We start from the raw sequence: 23,112 nt of genomic DNA, 5'->3' as shown, positions 1-23,112 counted from the left end.
TGTTCTGGACCAATGCTTTCTTCTGGCTGTTCATCACGTAAACTCAAACGAGAGGCTGAACATTATTGTGCTTTAGTTTAGACAGAAGTATCACAAAACTCAAAACGCCAAATTTAATGTTTATTTAAAATACTCAACTGCAGTGCAGTAAAAGCATGATAATATTCCATGTGTTACTATGTAGTATAAAACATTTAAAAACAAAAGAGAACGAGCACAGAATGGATGAGACGTATAGGAGGTTTAGAGACGGCGAGAGAAGTGATGAACAGACAAACCATCAGAACAAACGAGTGATTGACAGTATTTGCCCTCTTCATGCCGTCTCGATCTCACGCAGGACGATGGTTTTGGGGTTGATGGCCACGTTCTTCGTGGTGTTGTGTGTCTTATAGATGCCGATGAGACGGTCGGCCATCTCAAACATGTTGTTCCTCAGGGAGATGATGATGAACTGAGCATTCTTGGTTTGCTCCTGCAATAACGTGGGAAAATTCAGTTAGAATCAATGTTAGAATTAGGGGGCTAAATTGTTTAGGTTTAACGGTTAGACATGCTTTTTGATTAATAAAATTCACCCATACCAAAAAAAAAAAAAAAAAAAAAAAAAAAAGTCCAGAAAAATGTGGAAAAAAATGGAATCCAGAAAAACAGAAAAACCTGAATTTGGGAAAAAATAAAACTGATTTCATAGGGCCCTACATTTTATCGCCCAGGCCTACTAAATGCTAATGGATTTATACTGACTGACAGATTTCCACTAGTATACTGAATTCCATACTGAATAATAAAGGGTAGGCCACCCGTACCCTGCCTGCGGTGACATCGAATGCCAAGCAACAGTTGTGTGTTCACTATGGAGAAAATGTCTGGTCACATCATGTTAGTGTTAAGAGCCCTAACCACAGGAAAGAAGGTAAGTGCACATACGTATATGTAGCAGGCCACGATGGAGACGTTCTTGAAGTCGAGGGCAGCGTCGATCTCATCCATGAAGTAGAGCGGCGTGGGCTTGAAGTGATGCAGCGCAAACACCAGCGCCAGAGAGCTGAGCGTCTTCTCTCCTCCTGACAGGTTATAGATCTTCTTCCAGCTCTTCTTAGGAGGACGCACACTGGGAACGCACAGAAAACACAAAGCTGTAACCAGGCTGGCTAGACTAGGACCAACACTGCTTTGCTGCAATCATCCACTCAACATGTCTCACAAAAACAAGACTTGTGCTTGAACTGCTTTGAATGACTGACTCTCTCACACTTTTAGTGTACGACAGATGCCTAGATTTTCTCTGTAAACACTGGCAAGCCTAGTGTAGGGCTCTATTAAAATCGGTTTTATTTTTTCCAAAATTCCATAATTTAAAGTATCTCTAATGAATTGATTAAATAAAAAAAATTCACGTTTATTCAAGTTAAAACAAACTTTAACGGGTTGCTGTGAAGACCTTTCAGTTTGTACATGTGACGATAGTTTTTTCATGAAGTGACAGTTCTAGAGATGATGTTCATCACTGCACGTGCGAGGCGTGCTTCAGTATATGTAGTAAACAAGACCGCATATTTAAACTGTCTGAATCGTTCCCTATCCCCTATATAGTGCACTACATGCCATTCACCGTACAGAAATCACAAATCCTGAACAAGTGAGTTTTGGCGGAAGTGACGAACTGCAAGCTTCGAATGCTTATTACTTCTAAATTCGAATTTTGTTACTGTTTCGGAGTGCACTGGCTTATAGATAAACTTAATATTAATACTAAACACCCCAAAAAAACACTTTAATTTTGATTTCACAGGGACTTTAACATTCACAGACACTAGTCCATATAGCGTCTTGATTTAAGTGTGCTGGCCTACTTCTGATTTATTCATCCAAAACTTGCAAATTCTGTGACATTCCACGTTATACAATAAAATCCGGTTTTATGATTGGATTCCACGATTTCGTCCGTGTTTTCCACATCACAGAAATCATAGTGCCCTACTAGTGCTTTAAAACATGCTCAGATGTTAAAATCTGTGCGAGTATTGCAGCATTAACAGACGGCTGACCTGCAGAGACACACACCTGAACATGATGCCCTCAGAGAAGGGATCCAGACTGTCCACCAGCTCCAGCTCAGCGTCTCCTCCTAGCGTGAGCATCTGGTAGTTCTCCTTCAGTTTGTTGGTGATGATGTTGAATCCAGCCATGAACTCGTGCAGCCTCTGCTTGCGCAGGTCCTCACAGCCTCTCTTGAAGGAGTCTCTCTGTGTGGTGATGTTATCGAGCTCCGCCACCCGCTGCAGATACAGCTCCTCCTGCACACACACGCACGCAGTCAGTGCACTGACGCACTCATTCATCAGCTGACCACACCGAGTGAACCTCTGGTACCTTCTTCTTGAACTCTGCGATGGCTCCCAGGTTGGGCTTCATGTTGGAGCAGCGGTCCTCCAGCAGAGCGATCTCGTTCTTGATGACATCTGGATTGCCGATGTCTTCCAGCTGCTCTGGGTTCAGTGCAGGCAGCTCTTCTTCTGGAGCTCCATCGATGGGGTGCAGCGACAGCCTGCTGGCCTAAAACACACAGGACTGTAAACACAGAGAGAAGACGAAAGCGCACAGGCCAGTACGGGCTAATTTAAACACACACACACCACCCCGTAGGCGAGCAAATCAAGGTTGGTCTGGCTCAGGAAGAAGAGCCTAACAGCACATGGCACAGGAATCAAACCCAAAGCCATGCGCTAGGGCTGGGGAATTTGAGGTTTTATCCTTTAATATTTCAAAATATAAAAATAAAATGGTGGCAGAACTTCAAATTTGAATTAGTTTACATTTTTTATATTCTTACAATAACTTTTTAACTTGAGTGCAGCATTTTTAGAATGTCATTTAAATGCAAGAGACGGTCAAAAACGCCCATTAAACATGTTTACATAGAAATCAGTGGAATGAAAACCCTGTGCAGAACTACTACTGTATGTCTGATGCAGTTATTTTCTGTTTTGACAAAGTATAACGCCAGTGGACTATTAACTCTAAATGTTGTCATATTGAATCTGAATTTTATTTGAGCATTTTTCTGATAATTTTGGAACCTATGACGCATTTAAGACACATTTGTACAATATGTGCCTTCATATTTCATGCTCTTCTGTAAAGACGTTGTGATTTGTTTTGAATTTAAACTGCATGTGTCCTGCACTTGAAATAGAACTTTCTTCAACTAGATTGGTAAAAAACATTGTTTTATATTGACTTAAAAAGAAAAACGGTTTTTTTTTTTGCTACCCTGCGGTCACACAGAACACCGAAAACAGCACAAAAGAACAAATGATACATACAGGGTTCCCACTCTTTCATGATCACCAGATTCAAGGACTTAAGGACTTTTTAAAGCACCATTTCTTTTTAAAATCAAGCACCTACAGTACACCTACAGACCTTACAGTACTTAAGTACAAGTTCTTGTACAAGATTTAAATTTGAAAGAATTTTGCAATTTTTAAATGAATAAAAAGTGGTTAAATGTTGTAATAACACGGTAAAACCTGTTAACATTAAAAATTGCACACTCTCAATAGAGACGTTACTCATTAATAAACAAACTTAAGTCAAAATTATTTTATAAATCCCATTTTTTCATCTTTGACCTAGAGATATGCAGGTGCTCAAAACTTAAAAACATTCATGAAATATTTTTGAAAAATGTTTAACCTCGCAAATCTGCCAAAAAATATAAAGAAAATAATAGAAAGTCCCTTTTTTTTATTTTATTTTTTTTATTTGCTTTTAAAATGTAAACACTTTTCACTAAACTGCTTTTCTTATTTTTCAAGTTCTACATTTTCTCCTTAGCTCCACGTCGCAGTAAGTTTTGGGAGTTAATTTTTAGTCCATCTCATATCCTGAATAGTCTGTCTTGCAGAGACTGACTAAAATAAAATCCCAAAATTTACTGGCAGATAGATTCTTCAAACACCTAATTCTTCATTCTTCTGCAGTTAACATGTCTTTTCTTCTCCACCTGTTTGTATCTAACCTGCTGACCCAGGGAACATTTCGCTGACCAATGGTCATGTCTTCACTTTGCAATTTCTGTATTGCATTAGTTTTGAATATTTCTCATGGGGAGTTAATCTTTTTTTGGCTCGTTTCATCTATAGATTAAACCTGCCTAATAATTCTGCACACCTGAATATAAGGTGTTTTTCCACGTCCAGCCTTCATGGACAACTCTATATAATCACTTATAAATTACTAAATACAAACTTAATACAGTAGTAGTTATTTAGATTGATGTGGTTTGGTATTGGTAAAATGTGCTTGGGAAAAAAAATAAGTTGAGAATATCAACGTGTCTTAATTATGCACGCACTGTAAGATGTGCTCACGTTACACAGAGTGCGTGTGATCACCACATCAAAAGTGAACCGAGCGCTCATTCAAATGGGATTTTAATACCCCGCATATTGATAGCGCAAAAAATGATACAATATTACAATGTTTGCGGGAGCGGGACACACGTTGCGGGAGTGTGCAGTAATAGTCAGAAACTCAGCGGGAGCGGGCTTAAGAAAACTCTAGTTTTTTTCCATGCTACCCCATCTCCACCCCAATCATTAGTGCCGTTTCGTTGTCTTTGACAGCACATATAGGGCCATTCTTTAAATGACCTATGTTTGTTTTCAAGTACTTTCCAGGCCTTGAATCCATGTCTGAAATTAAAGTACTTTCAATACCCGTGGGAACCCTGTACATGGAAATTAAATCCAATGCTGCTTTTACCAATGAAGTAAAAAAATTAAAAAAAAGCTTAAAATGTAAAGCTCATACTAGCTTAAATCTCCTATGAAATTAGTCTAAATACGGTCTTAAGGGAACTTAATGATCGACCTACATGATTATACATTGTAGCTCACAATATATTGTTAGCTAAACATTTCATATAATGCACCAGCAAAATCCCTGGGAATAGAGACAACATTGTCTATTTGCAGATGTGACGCGAGTCTGTGACGCAGTACCTCTTTCTCCCAGTGTTTGATCTTGTTGTGGCACTCAGTGATGGCCGTGTCGATGTGCTCCACCTTCAGCCGCACGCTCAGAGACTCCTTCTGCAGCATGTGCTCCTGCTCCTGCACAGCCTTGATCTCCTGCAGCACTCCTCGATGCTGCTCCTGAACCTCCGGCAGAGCTTCCTACACAAACACACACTCAGAAATCAGCGCCAAGCATCTTCACGTGTTCACCGTCTGAGAGAGGACGAGACAGAAGCACCTCAGCCTGCTGGTACCCCTGCATGATCTCTCCTGCCTCCTCCTCCAGCTTCTTCAGCTGCTCCGTCAGCTCCTCCATCAGCTTCTGATTCTCACACATCTCCATCTCCAGCTGAGCCACGCTGTCCTCAGACTTCTTCAGATTGCTGCCATGTCAGAGGACAACATTCACTTTAGAAACCAACCAACTGGCTCTCTACAAAGCTCAGTTCCTGATATATCCCACAGGATGAACAGAAATTTCAGTCAAATGTGCTCATGATTTGCTTAAAAGCACAATCTAATTGAGCGGGCTGAAATCAATGTCTTTGATCAGCTGGTTTACTGTGGAGAAATGGTTTAAGGTCAAGCGTGTCACTTCTGCTTTAAAACAGAGGACATTTTTTTGTTTGATTTAGAAAGTTGTATTTTTTTGCATCACATACAGTAGGTGATCAGCCTAAATGCCTATAACTGGCCAGGTGGTGCAAAGAGTGAGTGTGCGCCTATGCGCAGCATAGCTGGAACCGTGACATTTTCCTTTGTAAATAGATATCAAATAACAAAATACATTACTGGTAATGTGAACACTATCACTGGAGTGAATGCAGCAAGGCACTCGGTTCATTTGAAGGGAATAAAAGCTAAACTTGTGCGTGTGTGACACATAACAACATATACAGTACAGTGGTCTCATTTATTGGAAGGCCTTACAAACAACTGTTTTATGTCCAGTTGGTGCAACTGACCCTGGACTTTAAAGTGGAATCACTTTTTTAGATCTGACAGTGTCTGAAGTTAAAAGAAAAAAACAGTATCAATATTGGCTGTTGTGATAACTGACCGTCCAGCCGTCTTGATGGCCACCTGGGCTTTGGTGATGGCTGAGGAGCACTCGTCCAGCTGTGTGTTGATCTGGTCCAGTTTGTCCTGCTGGGCCTTCAGCTTATGGCTGTTGATGTCCACGATGAGCGTGTGCAGCCTCTTCACCTCCGCCTCCACCTTTCCTGCTTTAGTGGACGCTGCCTCAAAGTCTTCATGAAAAACAAAAACAAAAAAACAATAAAGGAGACGCACAGATCAACCGACCAACACACGAGACTGTGAAGCTTTTTGTTTATACAGTAGTGTCCAATGTTGAGTAGAGCCCAAAGAATGCCTTCTGTTTTCAGAAGAAAGTCATGCAGATATGGAATGACAGGACTGTGAGTGACTGATGACAGATGCTGTACAAACGCACCTTTCCTGTAGACCTCCAGGCTCTTCTCCATCTGCTTCTGCTTGGCTTTATCAGGAGCAGCGGAGATGACGTTGGCCTCTAGATCTTTGATCTGAGTCTTGAGATGAAGCTCCTGCTCTGTCAGGCTCTGTAACGCACATCACTGGTTAACAGACGGCAGGGCTCACACGTTCACGCTGATGTTCAGCTGAGGTTTGGCTGTCTGACCTGGATGGTGGCCGTGTATTTCTCCAGCGTATTCTTCATGTCTCTCAGCTCACGCCGGGCTTTGTGCACCTTCTCCTCCAGCTGATGTTTCCTCTGCTGCCAGTCCTGCAGCTGCGTCAGCTCTTTGTTCAAATCGCTCTCCATCTTATCCAGCTGCGTACAATCACACATCTTCAGCTAGTGATGCACTCAATGCTTTTACAAAAAACAATGTAAGTTTTCTTTGTGCCGAAAACCGGAACTGAAAATATTTATTTAGTAATAAAATAATGGATCAAATTGAAAAATAAAGAGTCAAATAACAACAGTCTTGGAAAAAAATCAATTGGACATAATACAGTTTTAAAAGTGCCATTGTACAAGCAGCGTCTGGAAACACGTCCTGCTGTGCTCCAATGAAGAAGAGTTATCTGATCAGACCTGCTCCTGAGTGACATCAGCGCTGACCGAGGAGCCCATCCTGCCCTTCATCACTCGTCCTCCTCCTCCAGTCATGGTACCTGAGGATGAAAGCGAGAGCGAGCTCATTACTGTCATCCAGACATACACTTATAGAGCCACATGACTCCACTACGCAGGAAAAACGCTGACAGAATCCAGTCAGAAATATGGAATTCGAATAACTCTTCACTACAACATGCCAAAATAAATCGGTTTCATTTGAAGAAATTATAACAAATATTTCATATTTTATGCCTTGCATAAATTTCATATTTTATTGCCTATTTAATTAACATTGTTTCTGATCATGAATTTGTATTAAATCAAATCCAAAAATATATAAAAAAAACAGACAAGACAGAAAATAAAGCATTTCATAAGGCCCAATTATTGAAGAAAATAATAAATTATTCAATTGTTAACCTTTTATTAATTCATTCATTTAATTAGACCTTTAAAACAATCCACAAAAAAAAGAAAAACATGAACAAACATTTCATAGGGCCCTAAAACTGTAATTTGTGTTAAACTTGATAAATTGTTGTAAGATTCATGAATTTATTAGACCTTTTGATTAGTAATATTTAATATCTTACCAGTAAATGTAATTTAATAGGGCCCTAGAATGTAATTTGTTGAATTAGATGTTCTTTTTGATTACTGATATTTAATTTAACCATTAAAACGGAACCCAGCAAAACTGAAGCTGAATTTAGTAAAAGCTAGTGATTTACGAGTGCTCTAGAGACGGGAGTAAACAGACCGGCCTGCTCGATGATCTGGCCCTGCAGCGTGACCACCCTCCAGCGCTTGTTCTTCTGGAAGGCCACCCGCGTGGCCTGCTCCAGGTCTTTAGCCACCAGCGTGTCCCTCAGGGCGAAGTAGAACGCCGGCCGCACGCTCTCGTCCTTCACACGCACCATGTCAAACAGACGAGGGATGTTCTCCGGAGTGGAGATGGAGCCCATGCTCTGCTGCCACACTTTCATCTGAACAACAGCACCAAACACCATCAGCACTGGACTCCAGCTCTGAAATCAGGTCTAGCAAGCAATGTCCTTTCCTCACCTTGTCTAGGCCGATGAATGTGGCCACACCGATGTTCTGGGCCTTCAGGAACGTGACGCATTTCTGTGCCGTGTCAATGGAGTCCACTAAGATATTATCCAGCGAGCCGCAGCTGGAGGAGATGGCGATGTCATATTTCTCGTCGATCGCTCCCAGGTCACCCTGTTGAGACAACGGCAGGAACATGACCCTGTTTATCTACACAGAAAGGGTGCTTCTCAGGAGCCATGAGCGAGGATACACAGATGCATCCTTTACAGAAGTGCTTTGACTAAACATGACGCATGTATAAATTCTCCTCCCCCTTCGCCAGTATCTGCATCAAGTGCTAAACATGGCAGAAAATACACAAACACAAACGTGTCTAAAGCATGAAGTTATTGTAAATGTGGGTTATGTTTTGACAGTGCCTTTCATTTTGATGTATAACGTGTACTTTTCAGCAGTTGTAATTACGTTTATTTACATCTCTTGATTTTAATGGCTTATTGCTTTTAATTTTTAAATGAATGCCTCTTATATTGGTTAGAGAATGACTTTAATGTAGGTCTGTAGTTAATTAGTTTTGATGTGTTGTTTACACAGTATGTTTGTAGTTTATGCCTGCAGGGGTTGTTAATGTGTTGCATATTATTTCAAACTGTTTCGCTGTGGTGTAAAATTCATAGTTAAATAACCCAGACCTTTTGAAAACTTTTGTGATTTGCTTTAGTAAAAATGGTGTTTTTGCAACCGTTTATTAATTATTATTACTGTTTACATGTACAAGACACAAATGTATGCCAAACAAAAAAAGCAAAAAGCAGTTAATAACTGGGAATAATTCATTGTTTACTCTTATATTAGAATATTCTGTGTTTCCGTGTTTTCACTGTTAAACGCTGGGGGGGGGGGGGCACTATTACGCATCTCCTGAATGAGTCTAGAATCACTTGATCAAAAACAGACCAGGAAGACACAGAAACCAGCAATCTCATATGTAAGCATATGAAAAATAATGCCATCATCAACACTAATCGCATATAAATGAAAACTGCCTAATGATACAGAGTGAAATGTTGATAAATTTAGCTTCTTTTTTTTTTAATGACACCACATTCAAGTGTTGATAAAAAAAAACAAAAAAAACAATGCTTGAAGCTAGAATAAAAAAATCTTTGTTTGAAAGTAGACGATCTGATCTTCATTCTTCATTGTGATGTATTGCATGTGCAGATATTCATACAACAATATATTCTGGGTATTCAAAATATTGGTATTTTGTGGAGGTTGAAAGTATTACAATATAAATACTTATCCGTAATGTTCAAGAATCCTGACGTGCAAGCTAAATCTAGTGGTGTAGAGTCATCATTAATTGACAATGCTTTGAAGTGACGCTAAAGGGAGCGAGCATATATCATTTCACTTGATTCAATTCCTCTGTCCTCGCATCCTGAAGGGCTGGAGCCAAGACGCGAGGAAAGGAAGCGAGGATGCACAAATAAGAACTGAGAAGCACCCAGAGTGTCTCTAGCCAAGGAGAAGGTGAGGGACGTACCAGCCGTCCCAGGATGCCCGGGATCTTGCCCGAGCGTTTCTGCTGCATGAGGGCATCCAGCACTTTGTTGCGGCTGCGGTTGGTGGACAGAGAGCTCTTGGCTTCAGCCACCTTCTGTCTCATGTCTCCAACCTGCAGCCTCTTCTGCTGGTCCTGCTGCGAGATCTGCTCCAGTTCCTGCTCATCCTGCAGCACAAACACACCATCTCACAACCAAAGCCATACACAGTGCCCTCCATAAGTATTGGAACAGGAAAGAAAAATTGCTCTGTTGGCTGTGGAGTCAAGACATTTACAAATATGATTAAAAGATGAATATGAGACAAAACCAAATATGAGCCAAAAGAATCGGCTGCATTAAAGGCTGGGAAAAGCATTTCAAAGGATGAGAGCAAGAGTCTGGTGATGTCTCTGGGTCACAGACTCACTGCTGTGATTGTGAGCAAGGGATCTGCAACTAAATAATAGCTTTTAATCTTTTATATCTGCCTTATGTTCAACTGTCCCAATACTTATGCTCACATCAATGAGTGGGATGAACTCTAAAAGTGCTGCTCTTTTTATTTGGTAAAACATGTATGTGTTGAAACGGCTAATAATAAAATGTGACATTCTGTAGTTTTGTCTCATATTCATCTTTTAATCATATTTGCAAATGTCTTGACTCCACAGCCAACAGAGCAATTTTGTCTTTACTGTTCCAATACTTATGCAGGGGACTGTACATCCACCAGCTGTGTTCTCCTAGGGTTCGATCAAGGATTTGACAAATCTGAGAACCATACACCGCGCTTCAAGAGTTTGGGATCAGCAAGATTTTTAATGGAGTCTCTTCTGCTCATCAAGGCTGTTTTTATTTGATCAAAAAAGATCAAAAAAGAAATCATTCTAATATCAACAATTCCATGCAAATGTCAACCTTACCATGAAAAAACGAAGTTTTTACCAAAAGAACAAACCCCTGTTTGAGTTGTGTGTTTAGGTCTGTATTTTACTGCATTAATGTGCTTTAATAGAAATGTGAAGGAAATCGCTATGTTTATCCACCACATATGAGGGGTGGCCCTATAGTAAAAATACATTTTCATTTGACTGCATTTCATATTTTGAAATGAGATATCAAAGACTGCCCATTTTTAAATGTGTCAACAGTAAGTATTTTGTAGAAAGATGGAGGCCTGTCTGAAAAGTAAATACACTCAGTCTAAACAGAGATGATTTTTGGATTTATAAGGGCTAGATTTATGATGTCAGGATGCTTCAGCGCTGTGTCACGTCCGTAACGTTTTAAAGATTAAGTTTATTTCATATAGTAATTATTAATGCAATTAACTTGAAACTTTCTGTACACAGCCAACTTATGGCCATGCTAATTATGATCAACAGCTCATCTCCATTAATTGCTCTTATCAAACATAATAATGCGTTACGGACGTGACCGTTACGGACGCTTCATATTAAATCAGATGCATACTGGCATGCATGTTTACCACGTAGCTCATGACTGATAGCCTGTGCATGGCTACACTGTTGTGATCTGTTTCAGGCTTTCCATATCATAACTTCTTAGAAATTAATTCATTGTAATATTTCAGAAACTGCATATTTAACAAGAACATCGCGGAGATTTAGACTGCTTTGCTGTTTGGGTCAGAAATGCACAGGCGGACTGAATGTCATAATGTTCATTGTTAATATTATTATCTTATTTAAACTTTTGATTTGTTCCAAACAAACTTGTGTCGCTATCTGCGTTGCATTCATGAGATGTGGGCTACATCATTATGTCTAAATATTTTTTTTTTCTTCATTACAAATCTTGTTTGGTTTTAATTTGTATCATTGCATGTTAAAAACAATTCACTATGTTATGCAGATGCAAATTGCTAGACTGCAAATAAGATTAGCTAGTTTCACATTTTATAAATATTTGAACAATATATTCAGCATATTTAACAACCTGTTTTGTATCTTTAATGCACAAGCGATTTATAAACAAGTTTATGAGGCTATGCTCTAGAGTCTAGACTATTATTCATATGCAAGTGTTTGTGTGGAAAAGAATGCGCATGCATGACAGAGAGGTGCTCGCACGGATCACTTGCATTTTTTCCTGATGATGAAACAACTTAAAAAAAGAAAACTTAAAATTGGGGCTCCTCACATACATGAGAAATATATCTCAGGGCTCTACGCTTACTTTTCTTTTAGGAGCGCTTGTGCCAAAATTTAGCAGCAGCTTCAAATCAATAATCAAAAACTCTGATCAAAAATGAACCTTCCCATTACGAGGTGATATTTGACTCAAAGTGATTTACCGGGAATTTAGTTTTTACCTTTGTAGTGGCATTTTTCTAACTTTATTAAAAGTATGTCATCTTTTATGTCAAATTAAAAATATATATTTATAAGCTTTTTATCATTTCTAATTAAAACAAAAGAATAAAAGCAAGTAGAATAAGATGCCAATCAAATGAAATCAGTATTTAAGGAATAAATGTGTACTACAGAGGTACAGAAGAACACAAGTGGCTGTAGGTGTATCTTCAGATGTTTAATGAGTGCAATTAAATTCATAAATTCATGTTGAGGTTAATGTTTTAAATATACAATTTTGAATGAAGAAATATTAAATGATTTAAATAATAGAAAAGATACTTTAAAGATTAAACTAAAACTACCAGTAGGTGGCGGTATGTCACATTCATTTAACCCTCTGGTTGTGTTCAATAGGTTGTGTGAAATAGGTGAAAAAATGTCTCTTTTTCCTGAAAATACTAGTTAACGTTATCGCATTGGACTCAAACTTACTGACTTTGTGCACATAGGGTACAAGTACTTCTCATTAATTTTTGTCATTTTTTGTGGGTTTTATTTCACCTAGTCACACTCGTGGTGTTCCCGGTCAAAAATGAGCGGACTCCAAACAATTGCTTATAAATCTGTCATTATGCTATATTATCACCAAATATTGGATTCAATCTTTTTGTCAACTTGTTTTCTTTCATTTAGGACTGGTTTTGTGTTTCTATTTGCTTTGATTAATCGTAGGCCTTATTTATCTGAGAGTATGTATCTAATTTTTTGAGTGAAAAAATCATTTATGAACTTCACAATATTAAACAAAAAATAAAAATTTGCGCTGTTTCTCACACTAGTGTGCTTTAATGTTTAATCAGGAAGTTTGGTTTTTACAGTGACGATGCATTGCAAGATATATTGGAAGAGAAAGATATCACTGGACAAGCTGAAAACCTTGCAACAACTGAAAAGAAGCAATCTTCTGATTTTGAGGACCCAGCTGAAGTTGATGTAACGTTCTGGTCGAGGGATGGAAACAAAAGATTATTTTGAAGTCAATGCAGGCCAAAGACAAGGCAGTTTGAGCATTTGTGTGCATTGTGTGTGTGTGTGTGTGAGTGTGTGTGTGTGAGTGTGAGTGTGTGAGTGTGAGAGAGAGAGAGATATAATATCAGAGTCATAAAAGGATATTGCATACAGTTCAGGGTAGGATGAAATAGGTGTAATACAATAGTTTGTATGCATAGATGTGTGTGTGTGTGTGTGTGTGTGTGTGTGTGTGTGTGTGTGAGTGTGATAGCGTGAGTATACATGCACGCACTGGTCCAAGGCATTTATGTTTGCAAGCACAACATGCTCCTGAACACTAGTTGTTTCTTTCATTCGTCCCCATTCACTTTCAATGGCCAGCCATTTTTGACAAGTGTTACTTTGTGCAATTTTGTACAAAATAAAAGCATTTAAAAGCAAATTTCCTGATTAAACATTAAAGCACACTAGTGTGAGAAACTAATATTTTTTTCTCTCATTGTGAAGTTTATTCATAAATGATTTTTTCACTCAAAAAATTAGATACATACTTTCAGATAAATGAGGCCTAATATTAATCAAAGCAAATAGAAACACAAAACCAGTCCTAAATGAAAGAAAACAAGTTGACAAAAAGATTGAATCCAATATTTGGTGATAATATAGCATAATGACAGATTTATAAGCAGTTGTTTGGAGTCCGGTCCTTTTTGACCGGGAACACCACGAGTGTGACCGGAGTCCGAACACAACCAGAGGGTTAAATGATTCGCTCGAACGGCTGATTCATTCAGGAAGTACGTCACTGTCTTTATGAAAGGGTAATTGAATCATTGACTCACTAGATTCGTTTAAAAACACAGTTCATTCATAAACGAAACACCGCTGTGTTTGAATGAAGATGCGCAGCGGCTTGGCTGGGACTTTGTTTGAAACTATTTTCGTTGATGAAATAGAGCTAAACAAGGCAATAGTGTTGTAGTCAGACAATATGAGTCATTTAATATTAACTTCTTGTTTAATGAACTGTTGTATTAAATCTAATCACATTTGCAAACTCCCTTATAATCACCGAAGCTCCTTACACTGCACAATGAATCTCATTTACACAGTCTACACTTGTTTTGTTATAATGAGAGGATGCGTCTGTGATACATTACTCAACGCTGCAAAACACGTTGTAAGTAGGCCTACGTTAGAAACCTTTAAAGGTGCCATAGAATGAAAAACTGTCTTTACCCTGGCATATTTAAATAATAACAGTTCTGTACATGGAAATGACATACAGTGAGCCTCAAACACCATAGTTTCCTCCTTCATATGTAAATCTCGTGATTAAAAAAGAGCACTGAAAAACAGGCGAATCAGAACATAACACAAATAACGCGAGCCACTAAAGGGACATGGTTAGCTCCTTGCTAGCGGTAGCCTGTTACAGTACATAAGATTTCACTCTCAGTAAGGAGAGATGAGGATGATGGCGAATGACTTACAGATCCTGAGCACCACTGACAAGCATCTGATCTTGTGAAATGTGTGGTAAGTACTGTTGCTCCATAATGTAAACATAGTTTGTGTGATCGCGTCTCTTGAAAGTGAAACTATAACGCGATCGATGGATCGTTCAAAAGCAGTTTCAATGCCTCGCATATTAATAACGGCTCCCTGATGCCCGCGTTTTATATACAGTATAATTACCCGACGATATAACTGCGAGAGAAAGTATTTAAATATATATTTTCCTCCCTGTGCTTCCTTCTTGCTGATGAGCCGTACTGTGAAACAGCCAATCAGAGCAAAGCTCATTATTATTCATGACCCTGCCAAATAAGCCAATAACAGACCGTTTCATTCTAGGGAGAAATCCTAGGGTTGTAAATGGACATGTAAAATGGTTTCTGGAGATTTTTTGCCCTTACCTAAGCCACATACCTTCTGTGTAGATATCAGAGAACAATTTAAAATACTGTATCAATGCATTCTATGGCACCTTTAAAGCTCCCTCAGCACAAACACACATACGCTGATCGGTTCATATATTCAGCATATTTTACTTAACCTGTATTTTATCTTAGTTATTTAATGCATAAGCAAGTCATTAAACATTTTTTCAGCGGCCTCCTTTTAATCTTGATCAACAACTGATCAACGAATTGGAGCTGCGTTGGTCTGTTAGATCATTTTAAAATGTCAAATAGCCTTCTATTTTCAGGTTAGAACGGCATCTGTCTCGGATCTAGATTGGTGAAGATTTATTTGAATGTGATTCCAAACTCTAGCTTTAACCTGTATATACGTGCTACATTTCTGGCCCATATTTAAGTGTTTGTGCGGAATATCAATGAGCATGCATGACAGGGAGGCAGGCGCCCGTGAGATCACTTGCACTTTTTCCTGATAATGAAACTAATTAAAATCAGTTCGAAACTGATTTTATGTAAATTCATAATGACCAAAAAAAAAAAAAAAAAGTAAAATAATGAAAACAAACAGGATATGCTTTTTGCCGTCTGTCACTGAACTGGAGCGCGTCTCAAAACAAGAACCAAAACTCTCTCACATAGGCTACAAGAGAAACAGCTATAGCTTGACATGTACACTGTTAAACGAATCAATTAAAAACTAAATGAAATACTCCCTGATTATATAATCTGTATGAAGGTTACAGTTCTCTCTAAAGGCACGTCCAGTAGGCTACTGTGGAGACGAGAGTCAGCACTGGGAATTTCTTCCTGCAGCTGACAAGAAAGCATTAGTTTATTGATAAATAATTAAAATCTCATTTTTCTATACTTTAATAATCATCAATTTAATCTACTTTTGCTTGTGCTTTGTGGAAAACTGTACACGTGTGCTTGAGCGGAATATGGATTATAGGTCTATTGACTTAATATAAATGTGTGATTAGTTAAATAATGGCTTAAACAAACTAGTTAACTAGAAAAATCCTTAGTGGGGGGCAGCCCTACTAAACACCCTCTAGAAGTTTCCGTTAAAGTTTTAAAGCATTTTATACGCGTTTCCATAGTCGGATATATTCCGCTTTCAGAACGGCCACGTCGTAACGGAGAGATGTCACGTCCGTAACATTGATTTTTCCTCTGACACACAGAAACGAAAACTTAAAATTGATATTTTGGGTTTTATAAATGCCAACCCTTCTCCATTCTGCAGATATTGTTGCTTCTGGTTTGTGCATTATTGTAATTCACAGAAAGTCTAAAATATGTTGTCCCTCAGAAGCTCGTGTCTTTTTTTGTCACGTCCGTAACGCACGTGTATTTCCCTCATTTAAAATATAGAACAGGTTTATAGACTGATACTGTTCTGGTATCTGGACTATATTTTAAGGGGTTTAGAAAAATATAAAGAGATGGTTCAATATATTGGTAAAGAATACAGTTTATGAGAATTTATATTTCAGGTTTTGACTGCGAATGTCACGTCCATAACGCTGGAATTGCTCATATGCTGATTTGTATATCAATATGTGTGTTGAAACGGTTATGCTGCTTAATATTTTTTGTAACCTGTGATACTTTTTTCTTTGATTCATTGATGAATAAAGTTAAAAAGAGCATTTATTCAAAATAGAAATCTTTTCTAACAGTCTTTACTACCACTCATCACCTTTCTGAATACAAGTATTAATTTCTTAAAGAAAAAAATTAATAATAATAATTTACTGACCCCAAACTTTTGAATAGTGTATATTATAACACAAAATTTCCATTCTGAATAAAACTGTTCTTTTTGACGTTTAGAATCCTGAAAAAAGTATCACAGGTCCCAAAAAAGCAGCAATGACTGTTTCCAACATTGATGATAAATCAGAATATTAGAATGATTTCTGAAGATCATGTGATAGTGAAGACTGGAGTAATGATGCTGGAAATACAGCGCTGCGTCACAGGAATCAGTTACATTTTAAAGTATATTAAAATAGAAAACTTATAATAAAATTACAATAATATTTCACAAAATTATTATTTTTTTCTGTATTTTTGATCAAATAAATTCTTATGCAGCCTTGCTTGAAACTTCTTAAAAAAACATTAAAAAGCTTACTGATCCCAAAGGAGCGGGGTCTTCACACAGACCTTCTTGAGCTGCTCCTCACACTGAGGTATCTTGGCGCTGAGGTCTTTGATGGTGGCTCTCCTCTCTCTCAGCGTGTCCACAGCCTCCTGCAGAGCGGTTTTGGCCTGGTTGAGCTGGCTCACAGCCGTGTTGTGCTGACTCAGGTAAATATCCAGCTCTGACTGTGCCACGTCCATCCGTGAGCGCGTCTCGTTCACCGTCTTACTCAGCTCCAGCAGCTCCTGCTCTCTCTTCTGCAGAAGACCACACACAAGCAGCAAAGATTGAGTAGGAGCGATATTTTACAGAAAAACACCCCTCAAAACTGCATTGCTAAGAGAAAGTCACATTTTGTCATTACACTCAGAAATAATGGAAAATACTTGTATACAAATGTATACTGATACGATACAAAAGCGTAAATATGTAGTTTACAAAAATTTTAGTTCTCTTATTCCACAACAAACCATTTAAATTCAACGTAATTCAGAACACAACAGGAATTAAGAAACAAAATGATAAAATTACAGATATTCATTATAAACATGTATTACACACACAAAGCCTAAAAGAAATTTAAAGTAGTTATGCACCAAAAAATTTAGCCCCCCCCAAAAAAAACCTCCATAACTACACAAAATAAAATAAATAACCAAACCAAAACTTGCTGTTCCACAGATAAACTATAACCGTAAACATGTCAGCTGTGACACTACTGCTGGATTAACAAGATCAACACTGATTCTTGAATCTCAGGATCAATCTTTCAGTCTGAGCTGTTTTCTGATGATAAACTTTATTCATTATATTTATACTAAACCTGTTGTCTACATTATTTATTTGTGTTTGAATACATCCACCGGTTCAATGTTTATATTTCAGAAACAAACAATCAACGAGTAGTGTTTAGGGTTTGTACAACTCCACTTCAGTGTTGACAAAATTTGACTCAATTATTAAATAAATTATTTTAAATTTCAGTTTGCAGCTAATTGCATCATGCATTTTCATCTTTATGCATTACCTATTTAAAGTGAAATGAGCAGCAGGTGGGAAATGTGCTATACTCACGGGCCTCTTGCATCCAGCACAAATGAAAAGCACGTTTTGCGTGTTTGGTGTTAATTGCATTCTCACAGCTTCTTTCAGACGATAGAGTGCTATCAGCTGGCGTCACACACGCTCACGTCCGAGACGTTATCTCACCTCTTTATCTTCCTGCAGGTCGCTGGTCTCCTCCTTCAGGCTCTCCATCACCTGAGCCAGCTTCTGCTCCTCCACCAGCCTCTTCTTCTCCAGCTCCTCCTTCTGAGCAGACGCCTCGGTGATGATCTTCTCACTGCTCGCGGGAACGCTCCTCACCTCCTCCAGCTGCACAGAACACAAGCGCTCATGGAAATCTACAGTCAAGAGGCTACAGAGCTGCTCATCATCTGGAGATCAGGACACCTCACCTTCTCCTTGTCTTTCTGGAGCTGTTTCTGCAGTTTCTTGGTTTTGCTCTTGGTGTGTTTGAGTTTCTCGCGCACCTCCACATCCTGCAGGTCCAGCTGGGTAAATTTCTCCTTCTGGCTCTCTATGAACTTGGTCAGCTTGGTCAGTTTCCTTTCAAGAAAAAACAAGCACAACACCCCTCAACTATAAGACATCTATCAAAACACGACTGTACGAGCAGCAGATGCCACTCAGGCATTATTCATGTTTTTAGAGGGATGAAACTCTCTCTCTCACTTCTCCACGCCCTTCAGCTCCTCGTTCTTGGTCTTCATTTCTTCTGTCAGCTGGCTGCTTTTGTCACTCAGTTCCTTCGTGTCCTCCTGAATCTGCTGTTTCTCAGCTTCTTTGGCTGACGCACGCTTCTGTAGATCATGCCTGCAGAAACACAAACGTCACTCTGAATAACCAAGCCTTCCACATCTCTGATGGAGCAACACCACAATGCCATTACTGAGGAACTAATTCACTGCACACAGCATGAAATCATTGAGTTTGACCATGAAGAAATCAAATCAACAGCAAACAATCACTGTGAAACTTACTAATCAAATTAAATCAGTTTCAACAATCTTTACACTTCAGGAACTCGTTCAGGAATGAAATGAGTCTCTCTGCTGAATCGGGACACTGAACCATTCACTGACAGTGAGAGAGATGCTTTGCAGAAGTAACGGCTCAAAACACAGCCGTAGATCTTGTGTTATATGCTCAACGCTCCTGGTTCAGTATGAATCTACTGGACAGTCTAGGTAATTACTGGGAAAGCACATCTTTCTAGAGCACATCTGTCTTTGCACATGTGATCCAAAACATCCGACTGTACTTATAGACTAAGCATTTGTGTCAAAACTGAAGTACGCTCTGAACTGAAGCGGTGTGTCAGTCGGAGTTGTTCACAGGTGTGCATGTGTCTTACACGTAGAACTGGCAGAGCAGGTTCCTCTTCTTAAAGATGTCGTTCTCTAAGGTGAGGAACTCCACGGCTTTATTCTTCTCTCCCTCCAGAGCGCTCTTCTCCTTCTCCACCAGCTTCACTCGATTCAGCTGCACACAAACACACACACTGCAACTGACACAGTTCACGAACCACAGAAAAATCACAGTTTATCTACAGGGTGATTAGATATGAACATTTTTGGTGAGAATCAATCAGTACCCCAGTCATAATGTCTTTCTCCAGCCTGTACCAAACTGGCTGCTGTAAATTACAATGAGGTTCCTGATCTTTCTAATATCATGATGATCCTCACACAAGCACAGGCATCAGCGAGGTCCAGTCTCAGCACAGAGGAACCCAGGGTTCAATCTCACCAGCCTATCCACTAAATCATAAATTCATGAAACCGTTTTCAGGCTTGAAAACTAAAATTGACACCAAATAAGATTTAGAAAATTTTTCTAAAATTCTAAAACAAAATTAGGATTAAAGCGTTTATAAAAAAAAAAAAAAAAAAAAAAAACAAGAGCATCAACAGAACAAAACCATTTTCTCAGAGGAGTTGAACTATTGCAATCCAATAAAATGTTGACAGACAGTGAGCTCTGGTGTCCGGCATCATGAGTAATTCACTTATTTTTAGAGCCAAAGTAGATAAGGTAAAATTACTGCGAGATCCTCGCCCGTGTGAAGCAGCTCAGTAGGGCTGGGAGATTTTATCGATTAATTTAAATTTAATGTTTTGCCACAATTTTTAATAGAAATATTACCAAACGTTAGAATTAGACCGACAACATGCCAATAATAACAGTAAAAAGAAAAGAATGATCCAACGCACTGATGTAGGCGCACTGATGAACTGCTCACGTGTGACTAAGAATCAATAAAAAACTCAAACGATACCCAACAATAGTTACTAGGGATGCACAATATTATTGGACTGATATCGGAATCGGCCGATAATGGCTTTAAATGTAAATATCGGCATCGGCTTGATATGAAAAATTATGTCGATATGTCTTGCCGATAAGAGGAATGGGTTAACTCTAGGGCTGCCACTAACGACTATTTTTATTTAGATTGATCTAAATTATCGATTAATCTAAACTATTAATTTCCCACACACACACAAAAAATAAAAAAATAAATAATTACTTGAGAATATGTTATTAAACCAAATGAAATCCAAATTTCTATGAAATCCTTTTTAAAGCAAAAGTAAAGTGCAACAGAGTACAAGCAGGGGTAGACAATAAGGGAAATTTGCCTTTTGTGTCTTTTGAAGTTCACTGGCCCAGGTCAACGCGTCGGGTATTGATCCCAATAATCACGAAAAAGAACAGTTTGCTTGAACAACATGAATAACATTTTTTTTTTTTTAAGGTAGGTTTAGTGCAAAGTGCAGCAAAACTGTGCAAAAACATGAAACAAGTGCAAATAAACCTATTGCATAGGATTCATTCTCCGTAGTCACACAGCAATTCATTATATTATGTTCATACCATAGGTTTCATACACGTTAACTTTTCTCTAACTTACTTGTCTGCATATGTGGGCATTGATCTGCAGAGCTCACAGTAAACCTCTTTTTTTCTTGATCGTAGCCCAGCTAGGGGTGGGCGATATGGGAAAAATATCATATCACGATTTTTTTTAGAAATATCACGATTCTTTCTCATGTTGGTTTTACAAGTTGTCTGAGCATTACAGCCAAACTAGAAACACAAAGCCTTTCAAGGTAACAAAATACAAAAAAAAAAAGACATGGCAGATATTTAGGCCAAAGTGGGCGAAGATAAAAATCTGTGTCATCATTAGGGCTGGGTATCGTTCAAAAATTTTCGATATCGATACCGATAACAATACCTTGATTTCGATACCGGTTCCTGAACAATACTTTTTTCGATAGCAGTTTTATGAAATCAGTTTTAATAAGATTACATTATCTCAAAAAACTATTTTTTTTTAGCTTGTTGATATTTATACAGACTCAAAGCCTCATCTCCTGAGCCACTGCACAAAGGAACTAAATATATCCAACACAATACATAAATAAATAATTTTAATAAAGTTCAAATAGTTTTCAGTTTACACATCTGTTAGGCTACGTTTACATTAGTGCGTGTTCATTTTAAAACACAAAGCTCAGACAGAATCATCATTTCTAGGTTGTTAAAGACTTCAAGAAATTTTAAATCTTCATCCACTTTCATAAGTGGGTGTTTTATTTTCTTTCACCATATGTTTTATTATTATTCAATTCTGGTGTAGTATGTCTAATTATTTGAATGCATAAAAACAACTAAGTTTATTTAAATGTATTCTGGTTTTCAAATGAAGACATAAAACATTAATTTAATTTATCTTTAAATTATTGAAAATCAAAGTTTATTTATTTTGGCAAACAAAGGGGGGTTACTATTAAAATTAAAACATGGAATAACTGTTGTGCGATCATTACTAAAAAATGAATAAAGTTTTAATAGTAGCCTAGTAGTAGCAGTATGTACTGTCTGCTGAACAATATTAATTTATTTCTGCAGCAGTGTCTTCAAAGTTAATCCGAACTTTTATTTTGACGGGTTTCCGGGAATACCTTTACAGTTCTGTGTGTATATGATATGACGCTAGTTTTACTCGAATCAAACGGTAAAATGCTCACGAAGTGACTCTCAGAGCAGGTCTGGAGATGTTGTTCATGTGTTTATGTCCTCATTTAGAGAGGCGGCAGACGCTGAAATCACCGCGGGCGTCACGCGAGCTTCAGTCTGTGTGTAATAAACAAACCGCGCGATTTAAAGAGCGGACTGCTCTGTGCGCTTTCGAAACGCTCTCGCGGAGGTCAAACACTGATCTATCAGCGCGTTGCCGCTTCTAGTCAAACACACCTAGTGCTGCGGGATTATTGGCTCACTGACGGTGATGAGATTAACCCCTTAGGTATCGAAATTTGGAACCGAACGACAAGACGTTTTTCGGTACTCGGTGGTATCGAGGCAATTCGGTCGATACCTAAAAAGTATCAAACTCGATACCCAGCCCTAGTCATCATTCTATCTTTCTTATTAAAAAATAAGAACAAAGATACACATTACAAATACAATATACAAATAAAACAAACAGTGCTTTATTTTCAGGTACAATAGGTGTATTTAGCAGAGCATTCAATGAAATTAAATGAACAAATATAAAAATAAAACACTAGATAGACTGATTCCTAAAGCAACTGTATTAAAGTGTTTCAGTCAAGAATAGTGAGTGATTTTTCTCTTTGTGTTTTGTTGTTTTGTTAACGTTAAATGAATAGTTCCCCCAAAAATAAATATTCTGTCATCTGTCTGTCAATTCTGTCATAATGTTTTATTTTTGTACCATCATTTACTCAAAAGTAGTTTTAAACCTGAATGAGTTTCTTTCTTCTGCTGAACATAAATGCTATTTTGAAGAAGGTGGAAAACCAAACAGTTGCTGGTCCTCAGTGACTTCCATAGGATTGTTCTGTCCTGCTATCAGTCAATGTGGACCAGCA

The 23,112-nt window shown here is 38.2% G+C and overlaps 1 protein-coding gene across 1 annotated transcript in view; it reads right to left on the bottom strand.

Annotated features, from left to right (window-relative positions):
• Positions 1-100: 100 nt before the first annotated feature.
• Positions 101-23,112, bottom strand: part of smc4 (structural maintenance of chromosomes 4) — a 35,827-nt gene continuing 12,815 nt past the window's right edge. Inside the window, exons 7-24 of the mRNA XM_079392216.1 lie at positions 19,563-19,690; positions 18,881-19,021; positions 18,604-18,754; positions 18,356-18,520; positions 17,170-17,403; positions 9,740-9,925; positions 8,200-8,361; positions 7,895-8,120; positions 7,111-7,190; positions 6,691-6,843; positions 6,484-6,610; positions 6,088-6,277; positions 5,266-5,410; positions 5,013-5,186; positions 2,377-2,559; positions 2,068-2,300; positions 931-1,114; positions 101-475 (exon numbers count right to left, since the gene is read on the bottom strand). Of these exons, the coding sequence (XP_079248342.1) occupies positions 317-475; positions 931-1,114; positions 2,068-2,300; positions 2,377-2,559; positions 5,013-5,186; positions 5,266-5,410; positions 6,088-6,277; positions 6,484-6,610; positions 6,691-6,843; positions 7,111-7,190; positions 7,895-8,120; positions 8,200-8,361; positions 9,740-9,925; positions 17,170-17,403; positions 18,356-18,520; positions 18,604-18,754; positions 18,881-19,021; positions 19,563-19,690 (3,021 nt within the window). The 3' untranslated portion in view covers positions 101-316. The remainder of the gene's footprint in view (positions 476-930; positions 1,115-2,067; positions 2,301-2,376; positions 2,560-5,012; positions 5,187-5,265; positions 5,411-6,087; positions 6,278-6,483; positions 6,611-6,690; positions 6,844-7,110; positions 7,191-7,894; positions 8,121-8,199; positions 8,362-9,739; positions 9,926-17,169; positions 17,404-18,355; positions 18,521-18,603; positions 18,755-18,880; positions 19,022-19,562; positions 19,691-23,112) is intronic.

This window comes from Barbus barbus, assembly GCF_936440315.1.
Source record: "Barbus barbus genome assembly, chromosome: 34".
Lineage (NCBI taxonomy): Eukaryota > Metazoa > Chordata > Actinopteri > Cypriniformes > Cyprinidae > Barbus > Barbus barbus.
This window is presented reverse-complemented; position numbering and strand designations above follow the sequence as displayed.